Source organism: Triticum aestivum, chromosome 7B (genome assembly GCF_018294505.1).
Source record: "Triticum aestivum cultivar Chinese Spring chromosome 7B, IWGSC CS RefSeq v2.1, whole genome shotgun sequence".
NCBI lineage: Eukaryota > Viridiplantae > Streptophyta > Magnoliopsida > Poales > Poaceae > Triticum > Triticum aestivum.
In genome coordinates, this window is record NC_057813.1 from 373,051,818 (window position 1) to 373,076,082 (window position 24,265).

Sequence of the window (24,265 nt, forward strand, 5' to 3'; positions counted from 1 at the left end):
CGGATCGACGGGGACGGAGCATGCACGTTGGCATGAAGAGCCGGGCTCCGCCGCAGCCACGGCCAAGTGCCACTCGCCCCAGGCTGCCTTCGCCTCCGACTCCTGTGTGCGCATTCACATGGGAGCCGCGTGCACGAACACCAACCGTTTCTCGGGCGGTGTTGGCCCGGAGGGGAATGGGAGACGGTCGCCCTGCTCCGGATATGGAGCGGCGTGGAGCGGGCTGGCGAGCGCAGGGCGGGCGACCGCGGCCCGCATTGCTGCACTGGGACCCAAAGGAGCTAGCGGCGGACGCGACAGATCTCGAGCTCCTGACGGTGGAGAAGACGGGGGAGAGCGAAGAGGGCGAAAGGACTGGAGTGCCTAGGGTTCATCCCATCAGATGGGGTTTTTTGGGACGGTAATGAGGGCGGGGTGGGCCGGGTTGGTCCGATGTGGTGACGATGTCTAGACGCGTTCAGGCCTTTCATACGGGGACTACTAGTCAGTCCGGGCGTTTGAGCCGGTTCTAAACGGCTAGGTTCTAAACGGTGCGGTTGGGTGGCCGGGCTGGATGCTCTTAACACGGCCGTGGGGAAGCTTTGTTTTTGTCCTGCATGGTGGTACGAATCGTAGGTGTCCCGTGAATCCACACAGACACAGCTAGCATTAAATTGATTTCTGACTCCCTAAACCACTACAAATACGTCTCCTCCTCCGAACTCTTCAAATAAAAAGTCATCACTTCACGTCCCAACTCCAAACACAGAACGTATAAAAGATCCAAGAAGAAGACCAGAAACCCGTGCAGAACAAGGGAGGAGGACTAAACAAAGACCGTCTCGCGCGGCAGCTATGCTCTTGGTTTACCTCCTCCTCTTCCTCCACCTCTCTTCCTCCGTCTGCGAGGCCAGCAGCCGGAACCACCGCCTCGTCCTCCCCACGGCCGGCCGCGTCCCCGCGGCCCCTGCATCGTCGACGATGACGATGTACCGTCGCCTTCTCCGCGCCCCAATGGTAGGAACGAAAGTACATGCATGTGCATTCACTTCAATCTCTGGGTGTATGCAATGCAGGCGTGCTCCTTCCTAGTACACTAATCTGTTCGTGCATTGCGTAATATACATGACTGATGGCTTGAGACAGCAGCAGCACTCGTCGGCGTCCTCCTCCTCCCACGACCAAGAGCATGTGCGAGGCACAATAGCGATGCAACAGCAGCAGGGGCCTTCTCCGTCGCCGCAGCCGGGTGTGACGCTGGCCAGGGACGCCATCCAGGAGGGCAGTGTGTCGCCGGCCGAGCAGAACATGGTGATGCCGCTGCCGCCAGGGGACGACAGCGGGGATACGGAAGCTGCAGGAGGCGGCGATGCCGTCGGCAGTGAGGGAGGATCGTCGGACCTGATCACCGATGATCAGCCGGAGAGCGATGCGGTCGACATCGGCGTCGACTACGTGCCTCCGAAGACGCACCCTCCATCTCACAACTAGATGGTCTGCGATGACGACGAAAAAGTTACATTAGCTACATATATATGTTTATTTATAATATATATCCGGTTTAGAGAAAAACTAGCACAAATAATCTTGTGAACCACGGTTGGCCTGATCAAGGAACTATGTCACGGGACAACAGTGCATCATTTAAGGATCACGACGTGAAGCTTTGGACATGGGTATGATTCAAAGTAAATAGCTCGCGCTTTGCTGTGGGAATTAGATGCAATATTTCAGTGAAAATGATTTTACGAAACATCAGTATTTACTATTTAGACAAACAATATGTAATTGAAATTAAAAACATATTTACTGTATTTGATTTATTCTAAAGTCATAGAATATTCCTTGATCCGAGTAGCCTGCATAATACTTGTTGATATATATGGGTAGTTTCCTTTCAATGGTGGCATGATGGGGTGGCTTAGTTGCATTTTGATATTAGACGTAGGATTTGTGGGAACTGGCTCAACCCTCTAGGGGTGGCCTATCTCATGTATATATAATGATACACAATATACAGGTTACACAGTTGGACTACGTTACAAAGTCTAACATCCTCCCTCAATCTCAACTCACTCCTGATGCATCTAGGAGGTTGAGATTGCGCCTACAGACCTCAAACATGGGAGAAGGTAGAGGCTTGGTGAAGATGCCGGCAAGTTGATCCTTTGAGGAGACAAACTTGATCTGTAGTAGCTTCTGTGCAACACGTTCCCTCACAAAATGATAGTCAATCTCAATGTGCTTGGTTCGTGCATGGAACACTGGGTTTGTCGAAAGAAACGTAGCACCGATGTTGTCACACCAAAGAACTGAAGGATGTGACTGGGAGATTCCCAGTTCTCGAAGCAGAGACTCAATCCAGATAAGCTCAGCAGTCACATTGGCAACTGCTTTGTACTCAGCCTCAGTCTACTGCGAGAAACAGTGGCCTGCTTGCGTGCACTCCAGGCGACCAAATTAGGACCCAGAAATACAGCATGTCCCCCCGTGGATCGCCTGTCATCTGGACACCCAGCCCAATAAGCATCTGAGAATGCAGAGAGAACAGTAGAGGAACTAGGTCGCATGTGAAGACCATAGGAGACCATGAGACGCACATAACGAAGAATGCGCTTCACAGCAGACCAGGCAAAAGAAAGATCAGGACGAGTGATAGTTAGATACTGCAAACCACCAACAATACTTCGATACTCCGTAGCATCCGTCGAAGAAAGAGGAGAACTAGCAGTAGCCGAGAGCTTATCCGTAGAGGACATGGGCGTGGATGATGGCTTACACTTGAGCATACCAGCACGGCGCAAGAGATCAAGAGAGTACTTTTTCTGAGTGAGAGCCAAGCTGCCACGAGACTGATGTGCAACCTCAATGCCCAGAAAGAAGTGTAATTGTCCCAAGTCTTTAACCGCAAAGTCTCTGCCAAGAGCAGTCACAAGAGCATCAGCAGCCGTCGCAGAAGAACTGACCAGAATAATATCATCCACGTACACAAGCAAATACACAGTCAGACTGGGGCGCTGAAATAAGAATAGCGAGCTGTCGGCTGTCGACGGAACGAATCCATGAGTACGAAGAGCCGAAGCAAGACGAGCATGCCAGGCACGAGGTGCCTGTTTCAGTCCATAGAGCGCCTTCGTCAAACGACAGAGATGATGAGGCTGATCTGGATCAACAAATCCTGGCGGTTGCCTCATGTAAACCTCCTCTTCAAGCAACCCATAGAGAAAAGCATTCTGCACATCGAGCTGTCGGAGAGACCAACCACGAGAGACCGCAAGAGATAAAAGAAGTCGGATGGTAGTAGGCTTAACCACGGGGCTGAATGTGTCCTCGTAATCCAGACCCTGTCGCTGTTTGAATCCTCTAGCCACAAGACGCGCCTTGTAGCGCTCAATAGACCCGTCTGCATGTCTCTTGACTTTGAAAACCCACTTCGAATCAATGATGTTGACACGAGGCGGAGGAGGAACCAATGTCCATGTCTCATTATGCAGAAGAGCATGGTACTCTTGCTCCATAGCTATGCGCCAGTGAGGGATACTCATAGCAACCTCGTAGTGACGTTGTTCATCAGTGGGATCTGCAACAGAATGAGCAAGACAGGCAGCCAGATATGTAACCGTACCATCATGACGCTGCTTGGGTTGGAAAATTCCACTGCGGCTGCGTGTATGCGGGCGTTGCGGTGCAACGAGAACAGGAGCCGGCGGTGCCAACACAGTGGAGGATGGCGAGAATCGGGCGACGGAAACCCAGGCGAAGACTCGGGCGAGGCGTCAGTAGTCCCGGCCGGCCCAGGCGAAGGGGGCGGCAGGGATGGACTGGCGGGTGACGACGAAGGCGAGGCCTCACGTGTAGGCGTGGACGGAGGCGGAGACCGCTGAAGCCGCCCCAGAGAGGGCGTCGGTGTGGCGGGCCGCGCTTCATCCGTCGTGGGCCGCGACCCGACTGGCGGGGACGGAGGCGCCTCGGATGACACCGGCCTAGTGTCGGAGACCAGCGCCGGTCCAGTTGCATGGGCAGGCACGGCGCCAGAGGCCGGGTCGACGACGGGTGCATGCATGTGCACTGATCGATCAACATGCGCGACGGGAGTTGTATCCGGAAGAAGTTCCAAGCGAGCACCACGTCCAATACCTGCACCATGGTTAGGTAACAACACAGGCGAATATGCAACATCTTCAAATTGGCCAAGCATAAGAGGAGATGAATGCATAGATGGTGGTGTGGCAGGTTGGTGCGGCATGGAGGAAAAGGGAAAGACGTTCTCATCAAAGACAACATCACGAGATATATAGACACGATTTGTTGGCACATGGAGGCACTTATAGCCTTTATGAAGAGAGCTATAACCTAGAAACACACATTTCTTAGACCGAAATTCAAGCTTTCTAGAATTATATGGACGAAGATGGGGCCAACAAGCGCACGCGAAGACCTTAAAGAAGGTATAATCAGGAATTTCATGTAAAAGGAGCTCAATAGGAGTTTTCATATTAATGACACGCGTAGGTAGCCGATTGATAAGAAAACATGTTGTAGCAAAAGCATCACTCCAAAAATGAAAAGGGACGGATGCATGAGCCAAGAGTGTGAGTCCGGTCTCAACTATATGTCGATGCTTGCGCTCAACCGCGTCGTTCTGCTGATGTGTATGAGGACATGATAAACGATGAGAGATCTCAAGCTTATTAAAGAAAGAATTGAGGTTGCGATATTCGCCCCCCCCCCCCCAATCAGACTGAACATGAATAATCTTATGCTTGAGAAGACGTTCTACATGCACTTGAAACTGAATGAATATATCAAACACATCAGATTTGCGCTTAAGTAGATAAAGCCAGGTAAAGCGACTATAGGCATCAATAAAGCTAACATAATAGTTGTGACCACTCACAGAAGTTTGAGCGGGACCCCACACATCAGAGAACACAAGTTCAAGAGGACTCGTTACTTGACGAGTAGAGGAAACAAATGGTAACTGATGACTTTTGCCTTGTTGACAGGCATCACACACGGACATCTCCTTATTACTAGACTCAATAGGCAGCTCATGACGATGAAGTATATGACGAACTATGGGAGTGGCAGGGTGACCAAAGCGAGAGTGCCACTGGGACGGTGACACACGAACACCATTAAAGACGTGCGGGGCGGATGGATCCTCCAAGCGGTATAAGCCATGGCTGAGACGACCACTAAGCAGAATTTCCCGGGTGGCTCGGTCCTTAACAAAAAGATCAAACGGGTGAAATTCACATAGAACATTGTTATCAAGAGTGAGTTTGGGAACAGATAACAGATTAAGAGTCACCGAGGGGACCCGCAAAATATTACGAAGATGAAGCTGCCTAGATGGATGAGTAGTTAAGAGAGATGCTTGACCAACGTGAGAGATGGGCATACCTACACCGTTGGCGGTGTGAACCTTGTCGTGACCATAGTATGGCTGAGAGGTGGACAGCTTGGTGAGCTCGTTTGTCATATGATTCGTGGCGCCAGTGTCCATGTACCATGCAGGATCAATCGGATATGATGGTGTATAGCCAGGGTCGACGCGTGTATCCTTGCTCTTGGCGGCAACATGAGCAGCAGGAGGGCTGAAATCCGCCATGGCAAACTGTCGCTCATTACCTTTGCCATCATTACCAATGCCCAGGAAGCTCCGCTGAAACCTCTTGTGACACTTGGAGGCAACATGCCTCTCACGCCCATATAGTTGACAGCGTACCGGGCCTCCGCCCGATGGTGGCGCTGTCGGGGTGGTGACGCGAGCAGGCGGCGTGGACGTAGGGGGGGGCGCTGGCCTCGCGAGGCCCAGAACGCCGCGGGCTGATCGGCGATGGTGTTGGTGGCGCAACGAGCTTCAATGCGTTGCTCGGTGAAGAGCGGCCGGGAGAAGAGCTCATGCGGCGGAAGTGGCGGCTTGGCATTGTGGACAGCCTCGGCGAGGTTGTCGTAATCTGCATCAAGACCCTTAATAACATAGCCGGCGAACTCCTCATCACTCAATGGTCGACCGATAGAGGTCAGTGTATCCGCCAAGACCTTGAGTTTATTGAAGTATGTTGTGGCCGAGGAATCCAGTTTCTTGACATCATCAAGCTTGCTGCGAAGAGCCATCGAGTGGGCGGTGGAGGTCTGGGCAAACGCATGTTCCAGAGTCGTCCATGCATCCAAGGAGGAGGCAGCAAAGAGGCAAAGGCCAGCGACCCCGTCTCCAAGGGAACCCTGGATGGCGGAGAGGATCGCTTGGTCCTGTTGTACCCACAGACGGTGCGCTGGGTTGATGGCCGGGCCATGGACGGTGTCAATGACCTACGGTGGACACGGCAGGGATCCATCGACATAACCAAGGAGGGAGCGGCTGCGGAGCAGCGGTAGAACCTTGGCACGCCAAAACAAATAGTTGTCCGGCGTGAGACGAATCGTGATGAGATTGTCGAAGTGGAACGGCCCGGGGATCACAGCGGCGTCGGTAGCAGCTACCACAGGGACCGCCGGGATTGCAGGTGGTCCACCCACACGTGGATCGTCGGAGCCTCCCGAGGCCGCCGCCATGAGGGCGAGTGTCGGGGACGAGGCTGCGGACGAGGCGGCAGTAGACGCCGATGGCGCCATCATCGTGGCGGAGTAGGGCGCCGCAGTTGTCGGTGCAGGAGACGGCGGGATCGGGGCGGAGAAGAGCGAACCCACCGCCGTGGTGCCGAAGAAGTGCTGCGTCGACGAGGCACCGGCGCGAGCGGGTAGGTTTAGGAGAGCAGCCAGCGATGCGGGGATCGTCCCGGAGCTGGCGGAGCTAGATGCGGAAGCGGACATGGCAGCGGCGGCGGCGGCGGCCCGAAGGTCTAGGGCACGGCGGCGGCGGCTGTGGTTGAGGTGGGTTAGGTCCTAGGTTTAGGCTGATACCATATTAGACGTAGGATTTGTGGGAACTGGCTCAACCCTCTAGGGGTGGCCTATCTCATGTATATATAATGATACACAATATACAGATTACACAGTTGGACTACGTTACAAAGTCTAACAGTTGAGATAATTGAAGTTAGTGGATATTGAATATGAGTAGCATGTATAGTACTGTTTTTCCATGCATTGTGACATGATGAGATGCATAATTGCATGTTGAGAGAACTGGAGTTAGTGGGAATCAATTATTTAGGTATAGGATTGATCTAATTGACAACATTCCTTTATGGAAAAATGTTTGATCTACTTATCAAACATCATGACAGTACAAAGAACATCAGGAGCGTTAAAAATTAAAAAGCACATCAATGTCATGCATTGCAACGTAATAAAAATTCATCGCACTCTGGCACTCCTAATCCTATTATGGTTTCTTTAAAAAAAACAATAAGTATAGTCAAATATCCCTAACATGAAGAAGCTTATGCATTGTCTGACTTGTGGGTCGTGCTTTCACTAATGAGTAAACACCATAATGTTTTTACAAAAAAGGAGTAAACACCACAATTAGGGATAACCGGCTTATAGTAGAGAGAATTGATCAAAATGCAATGGTGTTGATTAGGGGAGGTAAAGCTCCCAATATATATAGAGACCCAAAATCTCATTTTAATTGGAGTCACCGTGTAATTCGCAATGTGCATGTTATCATTTTTTTATATTTAAAAAAGTTAGCTTAACTAAAAGATGTTCAAGGATTTTAAAATTTTTTGCGAATTTTAAAACCCATGAATTATGGATTTCAAAAAATGTTCGCAATATCAATGATAGTGGCTTTTTTATGGTCAAAAAAAAATCAATGATAGTGCACTTTAACAAATATCAATGAATCTGCAAAAAATGAATTAAAAAATTGCGTGAAAAATTTTAAACTATTTTGTATTTTAATATTCACAAATTTTAGTAAGTGCTCGTGAATTAAAATGTGCAAGAAAAAGAAATAAAACTAAACAACACACAACGGGCTATAAGTGACCCCACAATCTCCGAAGCACTATAAGTCTATAACGCTTCTATAAATGGTTAGTTTAATTAAAAGATGTTCAAAGGATTTTAAAAACATTGCAAAATTTAAAAATGGTGAAATTTTAGAAAATATTCCCGAATTTAAAATATATTCATGAATTTCAAAAATTAGTCATAGATTAAATAAGTTTTAAAATTTAGAAAATGTAATCTTTTCCACGTGGTGTTCACCAATTTATATTAAATATTCCATGTGATATTCTCCCCCAACAACATGGAATATGTTCCATTATGCTGGTTTTAGTGCTAAAACTACCTACAGTGGTAGTAATATAGATGCTAAAATCACACACCTCTTCGCAAAACAGATGATGTGAAGAGTAATTAATGAGAAAAGAGAAGCATATGATAACATAGTTACTCTACCATCACATATACCAGAACAAATAAATCTACAACCTAATAAATTTAGTGTTGCATGACACCACACATGTTACTCCCCGTAAACATAACCCACTCTGACTAGTCTAAGAGTGTCGCTCTAGTCCCAGGCTGATAGAAATCACTAATGTTGCAAGAGCAAAAATTTTGATCGTCTTCAGTGAACCCCCAGGAGTTAGGATTTTCTGAAAATATCCCGTGAAATATTTTTTGTAAGGTTCCAAAGTGTATTCTACAGTCCTCTTAGTAGCAGGGTTTGGTTAAAGTTTAAAAAATCAATTTCCAAGTTACTAATAATTTGAATTTTTCACAATTTGACAACGTATATCACCCTTTCTCCACAAACATGGTCATAGCAAAGATCCTCTCACTGCTTGGCCGTCAAATACCATGCCAACCAATGATCCTCATTCTCTCAGAAAAGCATCACATTTCAACACGCCAACTATGCTTTGAACACCCTTTTAAGATTTTGTAGATGCATCAAAAGCATCCGGCTATAATATTACAAGTACAAAACAGAACTCAAAATTGCTGTGCACGTCAAAATCAACTCAAACCCCAAGCGATTTCTGCTTCTTAGCAGTATTCATGTACGGCCGCAGCACAAACTCGTTCTGTGCTTCGCTTTGGTCCATAGTTCCTCGTTTGATCTGTCCCGGCAAAAACAGCAAGGTTATGTCAGCACAAGACCTACAAAAAGCATCAAACAGCACGGCAATAGCCAGATATGTAAGGGCATTTCTTCACCTGGTACAGTCGCAACTCAAAACGGGGCCCAACCTCCTTCAGGTCAATGGATTTGGGGCCACCATGTTTTTCGTAGATATGATGCCTGCCATAATCAGAGAAACAAAAGGAAGATTACATCAGAACAACGCGTGACAGATGATGATATGTTTTCATGGAAAGAAAATCCAGACATATGGAAAGACTATTTTCTGGACTTTTGAGACAAAGACTCAATCCAGCTAGCTTTGTTGTGTGAATATATTCTGTGCGACTGCTGACATCACACAATAACCAACAAGGATAATAAACAAAGTAAGATGGTAACCTGAAAGAGATATAGTCGTCTCTATTAGCAAAAGTGATTAGACGCTTTGACTCCGGCTTCGGCACAGGAAAGAGATGCTTCATTATATTGGCAGTCCTTTCACCAGTCTGCAACAATTCAACCAAATCAAACAAAGCCACGTTTCATTTCCAAAATAAATAAAGCGCAAACACAAAGATAGCAAAGAAAACTGTGCATTACAAAATTCCGACGAACTTTAACGAGAGCTTGTCTACTTGCAATACTCCCTCTGTTTATAAGAAGTTTTGGCAGTTCAAGAGGTAGTAGTAACCAGGGATGCATATCCAACAATGCCATTGGCCTAAATTTCTTTTAGAACCAAACAAGCAGAGGAGAAAAGGTGTAAAAATTACAAGTGCATAACAAATACTCAAGCGGAACTCACAAAAATGAACTTCAAGCCAAATATGCAAAAGTAGAAGTGGAGGTGCTCAGTTTAATAATTTTGAATGGTTTGAGTTTGTCTTCACTAGTAAGCACATACATCAGGTTAACGAGAAAAACATCACCGCAGCCTCCAAATTTAGTAACAAACTAAGATAAAAAAACAGAAAACAAAACAATTCTTTTTCCCTAAGCAACAGTAGAAATGGTGGCGCTCAGTTTAATAGTTTTGAATGGTTTGAGTTTGTCTTCATTGGTAAGCAAATCTCAGGTTAACGAGAAAAACATCACCGCGGCCACCAGATTTTGTAACAAATTTAGATCAGAAAACAGGGAGGCAACAGAGCAAAAAGGTGAGGTTAACGAGAAACACATCACCAAAACTTAGATCAGAAACAGGGTAAGGTCAAAAACAGAAAAGGGCCAGAGCAAAATAAATTTTTTCCCCTAAGCAACAGTAGAAATGGTGGCGCTCAGTTTAATAGTTTTGAATGGTTTGAGTTTGTCTTCATTAGTAAGCAAATCTCAGGTTAACGAGAAAAACATCACCACAGCCACCAGATTTTGTAACAAACTTAGATCAGAAACAGGGAAGCACAAAGCAAAAAGGTGAGGTCAACAAGAAACACATCACCACACCCTCTATATTTCATTAAAAAATCAGAAACAGACAAGGAACATAGCAAAAAGGGCTTCTTTTCTGAGAAGTGGAGGCACTCAGTTTAATAATTTTGAATGGTTTAGTTCATCTTCATTAGTAAGAACATCTCAGGTTAACGAGAAAAACATCACTGTAGCCTCCAAATTCCATAACAAATTTAGATCAGAGACAGGAAAAGAACAACGGAAAAGTAAGTTTCTTTTCTAAGCAAGAGTTGTGAGTGGAGGCGCTCAGTTTAATAGTTTTGAATGGTTTGAGTTTGTCTTCATTAGTAAGCACATCTCAGGTTAACGAGAAAAACATCATAGCAGCCTCCAAATTTCATACAAATTTCGATCTGAAACAGAAACAGAAAAGGAACAGAACAGAAAAAAAATCATAACCCTCATCCTGTTACATCCTATCAAGCTAACCAAGGCTGCTGAGATGTATAATTTGAATGGATAGATATTATCCTCACAGTTGGTCTCAGGTTAACAAGAAGACTATCATTGCAGCCAGGCAACTAACCAGTGTAGGAAGCACAAAATTTGTTTGAGGTAAAATAAGCAAACAGGTACCAAAGCTGCTCAGTACATAGTTTTGAATGGATATCTTATCCTCATAGTAGGTCTCAGGTTAACGAGAAGTCCATCATTGCAGCCATCAAGCCGGACAACAAACATCGTCCGAGGAAAATGAGCAAACAAACTACTAACTGAAGCATGGAAAATTCTTAAAAATGATACCAAAGCTGCTGCGTTTACATAGTTCTGAATGGACATATTATCCTCATAGTGTGTCTCAGGCTAACGAGAAAACCATCATTGCAGCCAACTAAGACAATAAGCAAAGCTATTTTTAGTGTGAACTTTTGTGCTCACAACAAAACAACAGTAGCAACAAAGCACATGAGCATACAGCAGCCAAGACAACATATATTCTAGGCAGCATAAGATCCACTGGAATTGGAGGTGCTCAGAATCAGATGAAAATCATGAAATCATCATCAATTTCATCATAATAAATAGCAATACAAGCATTATCACAAATTTTGTTCTTGAGAGTATGTATGTGTGTATGCATGAGCAAACACACACACACACACACACACACACACAAACACACACACACACACACACACACACACACACAGAGTCCTTGCTTAATTAGATAAGCCAGAATCATCACACAGCAGGCTCGAGTTCACGTGTGAGTATATATGCATGTGTGAATGGACTAGTGATAAATGATAGGTCTAGAGAAACCAAGAAACCAAAAAATAAAAGCATAACAGAATACTGCAGGATGTTCATCCTAATTCTTTAACACAGATACCTAAATGCTAACACAAAACTACTTTCCAAGCCACACAAGGTGGAACAATTACAATGAAAAACATAGATAAAGCATGAGTGACATTGTTAATTGTTGTCTGCATGCATGAAATGAACATGGAACATTTAACAGGTGAGACATATTAGAATAAAGAGAGTCAGGATTCAAGTATGTAATACCTTGGTTGTGAAATTGTCCAGTATCAAATGAGGGTAAGCTTCTGACATTTTGCCCATGGCCTTCCTATCTTTGATATCATGCCGTGTTACCTGCCAAAGATGGAACCACGAGTTACCACCAAGAATGGTGTCCCATGTTGAACTCTGCCCCATCTCGTCATGAATAAAACAGATATTGGTACTTACCACATTGAGTAACCCAAAGTATGCAGTTGGACCTAATGGTAGATGACACACAATCAAACCATCAGGCTGACCACGATGCTCATGCACCAAAATAAGATCAGTGATCTCGTGTGATCGGCAGGACTCAACGATTTCTGATATCACCTACCAGGAAGAAAAAAAAATGGATCGATAAGAAACAGTAGCCAAAACTCACGAATTATATGAGAGAAAAATTACAGTCCAAACAAACACTATCTAGCATGTTCACTTTTTAATCAATCAAATTTTATGTGAATGATACCTAATCTGAAGTTGGTACACAAATGATATACGAGGAATGCTTCCGTATCATACCTGACCACCACGGTTCATCCTCTGTGAGTTCGGAAATACAACTTTCAGCTCCTAGCAAATGAACAAGATTGACCAGTCAGTAAGCACAAAATGCACCATTTTAACCTGTCAAAACACCTTCGAGTTCACAGCATAAACACGACCTTAACAAACTGAGTCAGGGGTGCACTCGGGTTACGGGATGTGGTCAAGAGAATCTTGGGCTCGCGGAGCGTGGCGCCGGCGTACTCGTCATCTATGATGCTCCTCGGCACTGCCACCGACCAACCAACCAACCATAAGAAACGCAACAAAAAAAGTAAAGAAATGGGAAGGTGGGGGCGATGGATCCGACGAAACCTGCCCGGTCTTGGTCGTCGAGGTCGATCTCGCGGCGGAGGGCGAGCTCCTCGTTGCGAAGCTCGGTGGGGATAGGCTTGCCCTCCTCGAGCGCCTCCCGGACGCGGCGCTTCTTCTCGTAGTGCTGACGCTCCTTCCCCTCGAGGCTCTTCCGGTAGAGGTACTCCCGACGGAGCCGCGTGTTCCGACGCAGCATCTCGCCTCCCTCTCCCGACTGGACCAAGCAAAACCCTAGCCAGGCGCTTGATGAGTGGAGGCGATAAACCCTAGTAGCGACTTCAAAGCTTTGGCGGCGCAGCGCGAGCTTGGACACGGAGTTGTGGAAGGAGGAGGGCTTCTTTTAAATAGCAACGCTTATGGGCTTCTATGGCCTCTCCAGACAGGCATATGGGCTTCTATGGGCTTCTCTAGACGGGCAAATAGCAAACTGGTAACCTCCCTCAAAAAAAAAAAGCAAACGTGGTAACCGATGATGATTATACTCTAATTAACGAGCACTTCTTCAGGAGCCTCGCAAACGATCAGCGCCATTTGTCGCGCTCCCAGCCGCTCCGCCACGTGTCGCGCTCTGGAAGCTACCTCCGGATTTTGTTTTTGTTTTTTCGCACGCGTTTTCAGCTTTTTAGACAGGTTATTTTTTGTTTTCTTTCGACCTTTCGGTTTTTCACCGGTCTTCCTGAACTTTTGGATCAAAAAAAAATCCAGAAAAAATTCATGAAAAAACGTGTTTTCTTTTTTTTCCCTCTTTCGCAAGAGTCACGGTTTTGCTTCCGCGAGAGGCACGGTTTTGCTTCCGCGAGAGTCACGGCCGTGCCTCTCGGAAACAGAAAAAAACGTGTATTATGTTTTTTTTACTTCCGCGAAAGGCACAGTTTTGCTTCCAAGAGAGGCACGATTGTGCTTTCACGAGAGTCACGGCCGTGCCTCTCGAAGACGGAAAAAGCGCATTTTCTGTCTTTTTTCCTTCCGCGAGAGGCACGGTTTTGTTTCCGCGAGAGGCACGGTTGTGCTTTCCGCGAGAGGCATGGTCGTGCCTCTCGGAAATGGAAAAAATGTGTTTTCTATTTTCTTTTCTTTCATGAGAGGCACATTTTTGCTTCCGCAAGAGGCATGGTTGTGCTTTCGCGAGAGGCACGGCCATGACACCTCGAAAACGGAAAAAAAAACACATTTTCTCTTTTTTTTCCTTCCGCGAGAGGCACGGTTTTGCTTCCACAAGAGGCACGATTGTGGTTTCACAAGAGGCACGGTCGTGCCTCTTTTGAAAAGGGAAAAAACTGTGCTCCCGGTTCGGTTTTTTTGTTCGGTTTTTTTCGTGAAAAAAAGTTCATCAAAACCTATCAACATGGGATCTAGTTTTGAAGATCTCGGCGCGAGGAATGCAATGGTGAAAACGGTTCGATATTTGGACGCACGGTTAAAGAGATAAAACGTTTTGAATAAACGAATCTACGAAAAAAAGGGAAAACTTACAAGTTGCGACAAATGGCGCACAGTAATTTTTGCAACGAGTACTCCTTAACTAGTGATTTCGCACGTTCACCTCGCGATGTAGGGCAACCGTCGCCGCCGATCGCCATGAATTGTTGGTCCCCTCGCCTCTGACTGCATGGCTCGGAGATGGGGAATCTTGCATCTTCAGGAGTTTTACATCTTTTACCATCATTCAGTGATTATTTTTTATGTGAATAAAATTCACTCTTGTTGTTTTGACGGTGTTATGAGATTATAGAGTTTGCTATCCTCATGCATCCAATTTTTCAGATCTAATGAGTTTATGTTGGTGTGTCAAAAAAATTTATTGGTTTGATTCTTTCTGGAGTTCAAATCTTTTATCGACATCATGATGAAGATATTATGGCCCGACGCCTACACTTCTAGCATATCATTCTTGACCCAAGTACGTTCATCGATTAAGGCTTCCCATCTTTTTGGATAAGCGACTCGAGACGCTTTCAAAAACCGTTATTGATAAGTTCGTGCAGTTGAAAGAGTGACAACATCATTGCTCCATTCTAATTGCAGCCTCTTTACCGAAGTCTTTGGAGTATTTTTTTCTAGTAGAGATCGATACCGTGAAAAAGGTGTTTCCAAAAGATTTCATTATAATTCTTAGTCATAGCAGCTAATTTGTGTTTGCTTGGATTTTAGGTCTAAATGAGTGTATCTGTAATTGTTATGAGTATGAATAAAACTATAGGTGCTTCTCAAAAAATAAAACATTTATTAAGGGGTACCCTTGCAAAGGTTACTCCCACACCTTATCTCATGCTCTGGAGAAGAAGAGAAAAAGATCACAAGTTCAAGACCCACATGCACAATTTAGAGTCAATCCGACTGATCAAACATGAAGTTACCTCGATTGGCGGGGTGTCCTTCCCATACGGGGGCACTCTCCTAGCCTCGCGCAGGTTGTCACAAGCCGAGGTGATGGCCTTGATCTTGCCACCCACGGCCTTCTCGGTCAGCTCCTCCGGATGCACACGAGTGGGATGCTACTTATTGAGCTTGCGTTGATTTTTCCCTTCAAGAGAAAGGGTGATGCGGCAAAGTAGGGATAAATATTACCCTCAGTTAAGAACCAAGGTATCAAGCCAGTAGGAGGCACAAGCTGTTGAGAAACGTAGTAATTTCAAAAAAAATCCTACGCACACGCAAGATCATGGTAATGCATAGCAACGAGAGGGAAGAGTGTCGTCCACGTACCCTCGTAGACCGTAAGCGGAAGCGTTATGACAACGCGGTTGATGTAGTCATGTGTCTTCACGATCGACCGATCCTAGTACCGAACGTACGGCACCTCCGCGATCTGCACACGTTCAGCTCGGTGACGTCCCATGAACTCATGATCCTGTAGAGCTTCGAGGGAGAGTTCCGTCAGCACGACGGCATGATGACGGTGTTGATGAAGCTACCGACGCAGGGCTTCGCCTAAGCACCGCTACGATATGACCGAGGTGGATTATGGTGGAGGGGGCACCGCACACGGCTAAAAGATCAATGATCAACTTATGTGTCTATGGGGTGCCCCCTGGCCACGTATATAAAGGAGGGAGGGAGGAGGAGGCCGGACCTCATAGGGCGCGCCCAAGTGTGGAGTCCTACTAGGACTCCAAGTCCTAGTAGGAGTCCATCAAGAGGAAGGGAGGGAGAAGGAAGGAGAGGGAGGAAAGGAGGAAAGGGGGGCCAGCCCCCTAGTCCAATTCGGTTTGGGCTAGGGGGGCCGCGCGCCCTGCCTTGTCCTACCTCCTCTCTTCCACCACTTGGCCCATGAGGCCCAATACTTCTTCCGCCGTATTCCCGTAACTCCCCGGTACTCCGTAAAATACCCGAATCACTCGGAACCTTTCTGATGTCCGAATATAGTTGTCCAATATATCGATCTTTACGTCTAGACCATTTCGAGACTCCTCGTCATGTCCCCGATCTCATCCGGGACTCCGAACAAACTTCGGTCATCAAATCACATAACTCATAATATAAATTGTCACCGAACGTTAAGCGTGCGGACCCTACGGGCTCGAGAACTATGTAGACATGACCGAGACACATCTCCGGTCAATAACCAATAGCGGAACCTGGATGCTCATATTGGCTCCTACATATTCTACGAAGATCTTTATCGGTCAAACTGCATAACAACATACATTGTTCCCTTTGTCATCGGTATGTTATTTGCCCAAGATTCGATCGTTGGTATCACCATACCTAGTTCAGTCTCTTTACTCGTTTCGTAATGCATCATCCCGCAACTAACTCATTAGTCACATTGCTTGCAAGGCTTATAGTGATGTGCATTACCGAGAGGGCCCAGAGATATCTCTTCGACAATCGGAGTGACAAATCCTAATCTCGATCTATGCCAACTCAACAAGTACCATCAGAGACACCTGTAGAGCACCTTTATGATCACCCAGTTACGTTGTGACGTTTGCTAGCACACAAAGTGTTCCTCCGGTATTCGGGAGTTGCATAATCTCATAGTCATAGGAACATGTATAAGTCATGAAGAAAGCAATAGCAATATACTAAACGATCAAGTGCTAAGCTAACGGAATGGGTCAAGTCAATCACATCATTCTCTAATGATGTGATCCCGCTAATCAAATGACAACTCATGTCTATGGCTAGGAAACTTAACCATCTTTGATTCAACGAGCTAGTCAAGTAGAGGCATACTAGTGGCATGATGTTTGTCTATGTATTCTCACATGTACTAAGTTTTTGGTTAATACAATTCTAGCATGAATAATAAACATTTATCATGATATAAGGAAATATAAATAACAACTTTATTATTGCCTCTAGGGCATATTTCCTTCACAAGCAAGTCTCCAATATATGCACCTGCACAAACTAACAAACACTAGAACACAATGCGAAAAAGGGATTGTCAATCCCTTCACGGTCACGAACAAGAGTGAGATCTAATAGAGATAGGTATAAAAGATAAATAAAAGACCAAACTAAAGTAAAAATAAATAAATTGCAGCAAGGTATTTTTGGGTTTTTTGGTTTATAGATATGAAAATATATGATGGAAAATAGACCCGGGGGCCATAGGTTTCACTAGAGGCTTCTCTCTTGAAGATAGCATACGGTGGGTAAACAAAATACTATTGAGTAACTGATAGAAAAGTGCATAATTATGACGATATCTAAGCCAATGATGACGAATATAGGCATCACATCCGTGACAAGTAGACCGAAATGATTTTGCATCTACTACTATTACTCCACACATCAACTGCTATCCAACATGCATCTAGAGTATTAAGTTCATAAGAACGGAGTAACGCCTTAAGTAAGAAGACATGATGTAGATGGATAAACTCAAGCAATATGATATAAACACCATCTTTTTATCCTTGATGGTAATAATACAATGCGTGCCTCGCTACCCCTTCTATCAATGGGTGAGGACACCGCAAGATTGAACCCAAAACTAAACACCTCTCCTGTTGCAAGAAAAACCAACCTAGTTGGCCAAACCAAACCGATAGTTCGAAGAGAAATACAAAGATATCTTAATCATGCATAAAAGAGTTCAGAGAGGACTCAAATACTAATCATAGATAATCTGATCATAAATCCACAATTCATCAGGTCTCAACAAATGCACCGCAAAAGAATATTACATCGAATAGAACTCCAAGAACATATAGGAGAACATTGTATTGAAGATCAAAGAGAGAGAGAAGCCATCTAGCTACTACCTATGGACCCTTAGGTCCATGTTAAACTACTCACGCATCATCGGAAGGGCAGCAAGGTTGATGTAGAGGCCCTCCATGATCGAATCCCCCTTTGGCGGAGTGCCAGAAAAGGCCCCAAGATGGGATCTCACGGGAACAGAAGCTTGCGGCGGCGGAAAAGTATTTTTGTGGACGCTTCTGATGTTTGGGGAATATTTGAGAATATACAGAGCTGGAATTAGGGTTAAGGGGCCCACAAGCCATGGGTGCCCCCCTGGGGCGTGCCATAGAGGCTTGTGGCCTCCTCGGGGCTCCTCTGGCCCTCTCCCCAAGTCTCATGGGTGTCTTCTGGTCTAAGAAAAATCATCGTGAAGTTTTGTTCCAGTTGGACTCCGTTTGATATTCCTTTTTTGTAAAAGTCAAGAACAAGGAAAAAACAGAAACTGGCACTGGCCTCTAGACTAATAACTTAGTCGAAAAAATAATATAAAATAGCATATTAATGCATATAAAACATCCAAAATAGATAATATAATAGCATGGAATAATCAAAAATTATAGATACGTTGGAGACGTACCAAGCATCCCCAAGCTTAATTCCTGCTCATCCTCGAGTAGGTAAATGATAAAAACAGATTTTTTTTTTGATGTGAAATGCTAGCTAACATATTTATCAATGCAATTTTCTTTATTGTCGCAAGAATATTCAGATCCATAAGATTCAAAACAAAATTTTAATATTGACATAAAAACAATAATACTTCAAGCATACTAATAAAGCAATCATGTCTTCTCAAAATAACATGGCCAAAGAAAGTTATCCCTACAAAATCATATAGTCTGGCTATGCTCCATCTTCATCACACAAAGTATTTCATCATACACAACCCCGATGTCAAGCCAAGCAATTGTTTCATACTTTTGGTGTTCTCAAACATTTTCAACTTTCACGCAATACATGAGCGTGAGACATGGATATAGCATTATAGGTGGAATAGAATATGGTGGTTGTGGAGAAGACAAAAAGAAGGAGAAAGTATCACATCAACTAGGCAAATTAATGGACTATGAAGATACCCATCAATTGATATCGATGCAAGTGAGTATGGATTGCCATGCAATGGATGCACTAGAACTATAAGTGTATGAAAGCTCAAAAAGAAACTAAGTGGGTGTGCATGCAACTTGCTTGCTCATGAAGACCTAGGGCAATTTGAGAAAGTCCATCATTGGAATATATAAGCCAAGTTCTATAAGGAAAAATCCCCACTAGTATATGAAAGTGACAACATAGGAGACTCTCTATCATGAAGAACATGGTGCTACTTTGAAGCGCAAGTGTGGAAAAAGGATAGTAACATTGTCCCTTCTCTCTTTTCTCTCAATTTTTTTGGTTGGGCTTCTTTGGCCTCTCCTTTTTAAGTCCGGACACTCATCCCAACCCGTGAGGGAATCATAGCTTCTATCATCCTTTCCTCACATGGGGCAATGCTCTAATAATGATGATCATCACACTTTTACTTACTTACAACTCAAGGATTACAACTCGATACTAGAACAAGATATGACTCTATATGAATGCCTCCGATGGTGTACCGGATGTGCAATGATCAAGAGTGACATGTATAAAAAATCTGAACGATGGCTTTGCCAAAAATACTATGTCAACTACATGATCATGCAAAGCGATATGACAATGATAGTATGTGTCATAATAAACGGAACAATGGAAGTTGCATGGCAATATATCTCACAATGGCTATGGTCATAATAGGTAGGTATGATGGCTTTTTTGAGGAAGGGTATATGATGGGTTTAATTCACCGACGAAAGTTGCGCGGTACTAGAGAGGCTAGCAATGGTGGAAGGGTGAGAGTGTGTATAATCCATGAACTCAACATTAGTCATAAAGAACTCACATACTTATTGCAAAAGTCTATTAGCCATCGAAACAAAGTACTAATACGCATGCTCCTAGGGGGATAGATTGGTAGGAAAATACCATCGCTCGTCCTCGACCGCCATTCATAAGGAAGACAATCAAAGAATAAATCATGCTCCGACTTCATCACATAACGATTCACCATACGTGCATGCTACGGGAATCACAAACTTCAACACAAGTATTTCTACCAATCCACAATTACTCACTAGCATGACTCTAATATCACCATCTCTATATCTCAAAACAAATGCAAGGAATCAGACTTCTCATATATTCAATGCCCTTTATATGAAAGTTTTTATTATACCCCCCTTGGATGCCCATCATATTAGGACTAAATCATAACCTAAGAAAATTACCATGTCGTTTCAGACTCTCAAAATAATATAAGTGAATCATGAGAGTTCACCAATTTCTATAAAATAAAACCACCACTGTGCTCTAAAAAGATATAAGTGAAGCACTAGAGCAAACTACCTAGCTCAAAAGATATAAGTGAAGCACACAAAGTATTCTAATAAATTCACGATTAAAGTGTGTATCTCTCAAAAGGTGTGTACATCAAGGATAATTGTGGCGAACTAAAAAGTAAACACTCATATCATATAGACGCTCCAAGCAAAACACATATCATGTGGTGAATAAAAATATAGCCTCAGGTAAATTTACCGGTGGATTGAAGACGAAAGAGGGGATGTCATCCGAGGCATCCCCAAGATTAGATGATTGGTTGTCCTTTAATATTACCTTGGGTTGCCTTGGGCATCCCCAAGCTTAGTGTAAGAGCATCCTTTGCCCTAGGGTTTGGTGATGATGACAACACACGTGGACTAATCATGTGCCATAGTTTTTCTCAGGTACACTTTGTGTGGCGCAAGACGGTTAGGGTTCCCTCTGTGCGGAAAAGATCGAAGACGGAGTTTCCGACGCTTTATTTCCTTTGGTCGTAGGATATTCGTACTATTAAGAGGGAATCCACATCGGAAGGTATTGGGTGAATCCTTCACGTACACATTCTCTACACCCACCATATACCCTCCGTTCGAGGAGAGAGAGGTTCCCCATCTTTTGTTTTGTGCAATCCTGCTCTCGACTATTGTACCGGTTCTGTGAGTGGTTGTACCGCTAGCCGGTAGTTCCGGTCTTACCACCGCCCATTGTACGGCTCTAGGGTGACTGGTGGCACGGTAGTTCCGGTTTTCATTGATAAACCGGTACTACCAGTGTTCACGGCGGTAGTTCCGGTCCAACCTCCGCTCCAACTACCGGCCTGAGGGGTTTACTTTTTATATATGGCCCGGTAGTTGAGCGGTGGTTGTGCGGTAGTTCCGGTTTGTTCCGATAAACCGGTACTACCGGGTGCGCCACCAGAAGTTCTGCTCCTATGTGTTTCTGCACATAATGGTTGGATCTTGGGGGCCTATTTAAGGAGGTGCTTCTCCTTCCTCCCACCTACCTCTTGCCTCTCTCTCTCTCCTCCATTACTGCCATTAAAGCTCTCTTGCCCGATCTCTCTCTCTAGCCACTCAAACTCGTTGATTTGCTAGGGATTGAAGGAGGAGACCTAGATATACACTTCCACCAAAGGATATTTGATTCCCCCATACTTTCTTGTGTGGATTTTGTTACTCTTGGGTGCTTGGGCGCCCTAGACGGAAGAGGTCACTTCGGAGCCACATTCCATTGTGGTGAAGCTCCGGGGTTTCGTTGGGAGCCTCCAATTAAGTTGTGGAGAGAGCCTCAACCTTGTTTGTAAAGGTCCGGTTGCCGCCTTCAAGGGCACCAATAGTGGAATCACAGCATCTCGCATTGTGTGAGGGCGTGAGGAGAATATGGTGGCCCTAGTGGCTTCCTGGGGAGCATTGTGCCTCCACACCGCTCCAACGGAGACGTACTTCCCCTCAAAAGGAAGGAACTTCGGTAACACATCCTCGTCTTCACCGGCTCCACTCTTGGTTATCTCGTGCCTTTACTTGTGCAAGCTAATTTGTGTTGTTTCCCTTGCTTCCCTGGGTGCTTGTTGTTGTTGCATCATATAGGTTGCTCACCTAGTTGCATATCTAGACAACCTACTTTGATGCAAAGTTTATTTTGGTAAAGAAAAGCTAAAAATTGTTAGTTGCCTATTCACCCCCCCCCTCTAGTCAACTATATCGATCCTTTCAATTGGTATGAGAGCCTCGTCTCTTTATTCAGGACTTTGCCGTCCGAAGAGTATGGTTGACACCATAGACGGTGGGGAGGAGCACTCTAGTGTGAAGCCGAGCTCGTCTACAGCCGATGGGGGGAACCGAGGTTTCTCGTGAGGAATTCAATGTGGCTTTGGACACATTGAAAACCTCCATGACAACCGAGGTTGAAAGCATGTTTAATAAATTCTTAGAAGGACTTAAACTATCTACCTCGCCGATGAAAGTGGGTGATCCCACTAACAAGGTGACGGATGCTAACTCTGACAAGGGGGAAGCTACTAGTGAAAAGGGTCCTTCTACTAGTGATAGAAATGGCACCGGCATCTTTGCCCATGTGGAACTTCCAATTTATGGGGGACCGATTCCCTCTACTCATTTAAATCATGTCGGCCCTCCTCCTAAGATTGTGAAAAATGAGGACTTTGATTCTTGGGTTTATCACTTCAAGCGTCATTTAAATCATGTGAATACTAATCTTTGGAGAATCATTGAAGAAGGTTTCCATCCACATGACCGAAGCAACTTCACCCCTAAAGAAGTCGTGGATAATCAATTCAATGAGAATGCTCTCTTCATCATTCAAGATGCAGTTCCACCCGAAGATCTCCCTCATCTTCGACCCTTCGCCATGGCCAAAGATGCATGGCATTGTGTTATTTCCCTCTGTAAGGGAAGCGCAAGCATTCAACGCTCCAACTATGAAGTGGTGCAAGATGAAGCCGATGAGTTTGCAATGAAAGAAGATGAAGAACCTCGTGAGCTATTTCGGAGACTAACCAAACTCGCGGTCTCACTCCGAGATCATGGAATCAAGGACACGGATGACAATTGGATCAAGCGCAAGTTCCTCAAAGCAATGATGCCTTACCACAAGGCCATGTCCTCCGTCATCCGTCAAAGACCGGACTTCCACTCCTTGACCTCAAATGAAGTGTTGGATGAGTTTGTGGCAATGAGGATCTTGGACAAGACCGCCGACAATGCGGTGTTGCATTCTAAAAGAGCAAAGAAGCCCAACCTTGCCTTGAAGGCCAAGGTTATTGTGGAAGAATAGGAAGATGAGGAAGATGAGGAGAGCAACCCCAAAGATACAAAATATGATTATCATGAGCACATGGCTCTTGCTTCAAGGCAATTTTGGAGCAAGAAGAACACAAGGCCCAACTTCAACAAGAACAACTCAAGTGGGTTCAAGGGCAAGCAACATGTGAGAACATGTTACAATTGTTGCAATGTGAGCCACTTTGTTGTGGATTGCCCTTACGAGAAGCGGGAAGACAATGGTGGCAAGCTCATCCGAAAAGACAAAGCCAAGTCCTTCCCCAACAAGAACAACTTCACCAAAAAGACTCCTACTCGAGGGTTGGTGGTTCAAGAAGAATAGCATGAGGATGATGATGATGATGAAGATAGTGAAGCCATGGCCTCCGTTGCCATTGCCACAACTCCACGGGTGTCCCTCTTCGACTCACCCAATGAGAACATCACCGCCAAGTGTCTCATGGCTAAAGCCACCAACAAGGTAACCCCCAACATCAAAACCACCATCATTACTAATCCCTCCTTGATGGATGGCATTGATGAAAGTGAGGGGTCTAATGAGGAAGTGAATGAATTTGAGTCTTTTATGAGTAAGCTCAAGGGCAAACCCAAGAAGCACTTCGTTGCTCTCTTGGAACAACTTGGTGAAGCCAATGACATGATCGAGGCTCATGAAGAAACCATCTCTAAGATGGAAGGTCATAGTCGTGACTATGCCGATGAGATACCGAATCTCTCTAATGCTCTTGAGGAAGAGCGTGGGCATCGTTTGGCTCTTGAGGAGTCACACAACAATGACCATGCTAAATTAAAGAAAGATCTTGATCATGCTCTTGTTGTATCTCGTGTGTTAAATTCTGAGAAGGCTAAACTTGGGGTTGACCATGCTAGACTCAAGGAGGAGTTTGATTTACTCGACAAGGCCCACAAGGTCTTGAAGGGTGCTCATGCTAGCCTCAAGGAGTCTCATGATCAACTCCAAGTGAAGCTAACCAAGGAAAAGCCACCTTTCCTCATACGGTATTAATTGATAATGCAAATGCCACTAACCCGTGTT

General features: G+C 45.0%; 2 protein-coding genes across 3 annotated transcripts; one reads left to right on the forward strand and one right to left on the reverse strand.

Moving 5' to 3' along the window:
• The first annotated feature begins 761 nt into the window (after nt 1-761).
• On the forward strand, nt 762-1,588 carry LOC123155713 (uncharacterized). 2 transcript variants are annotated; one of them, XM_044573860.1, is made up of 2 exons: nt 762-996; nt 1,126-1,588. In XM_044573860.1, the coding sequence occupies exons 1-2, from the start codon at nt 835-837 to the stop codon at nt 1,468-1,470; spliced, it is 507 nt and encodes a 168-aa protein (XP_044429795.1). In that variant the 5' UTR covers nt 762-834; the 3' UTR covers nt 1,471-1,588. The 2 variants fall into 2 exon arrangements, with proteins under 2 accessions (XP_044429795.1, XP_044429796.1); XM_044573861.1 differs by having other exon boundaries at nt 1,129-1,588.
• A 7,120-nt stretch (nt 1,589-8,708) lies between these two features.
• LOC123159149 (U3 small nucleolar ribonucleoprotein protein IMP4) lies at nt 8,709-13,154 on the reverse strand. Its single transcript, XM_044576965.1, has 8 exons — nt 12,836-13,154; nt 12,640-12,749; nt 12,497-12,547; nt 12,161-12,304; nt 11,975-12,064; nt 9,413-9,519; nt 9,106-9,190; nt 8,709-9,008 (listed from the first exon to the last, which is right to left on the reverse strand). Exons 1-8 carry the CDS (start codon nt 13,029-13,031, stop codon nt 8,910-8,912), a joined length of 882 nt encoding a protein of 293 aa, XP_044432900.1. The 5' UTR covers nt 13,032-13,154; the 3' UTR covers nt 8,709-8,909.
• Between the last annotated feature and the right edge of the window lie 11,111 nt (nt 13,155-24,265).

What these genes read in the sequence shown, in the direction of transcription:
- LOC123155713 (XM_044573860.1), top strand. Translation starts at nt 835, where the DNA reads ATGCTCTTGGTTTACCTCCTCCTCTTCCTCCACCTCTCTTCCTCCGTC. An exon ending in GCCTTCTCCGCGCCCCAATG is followed by an intron (nt 997 to 1,125) that starts GTAGGAACGAAA and finishes GGCTTGAGACAG; the next exon opens with CAGCAGCACTCGTCGGCGTC.
- LOC123159149 (XM_044576965.1), bottom strand. Translation starts at nt 13,031, where the DNA reads ATGCTGCGTCGGAACACGCGGCTCCGTCGGGAGTACCTCTACCGGAAG. An exon ending in CGACGACCAAGACCGGGCAG is followed by an intron (nt 12,750 to 12,835) that starts GTTTCGTCGGAT and finishes GGTCGGTGGCAG; the next exon opens with TGCCGAGGAGCATCATAGAT. An exon ending in ACTTTGGGTTACTCAATGTG is followed by an intron (nt 12,065 to 12,160) that starts GTAAGTACCAAT and finishes CATCTTTGGCAG; the next exon opens with GTAACACGGCATGATATCAA.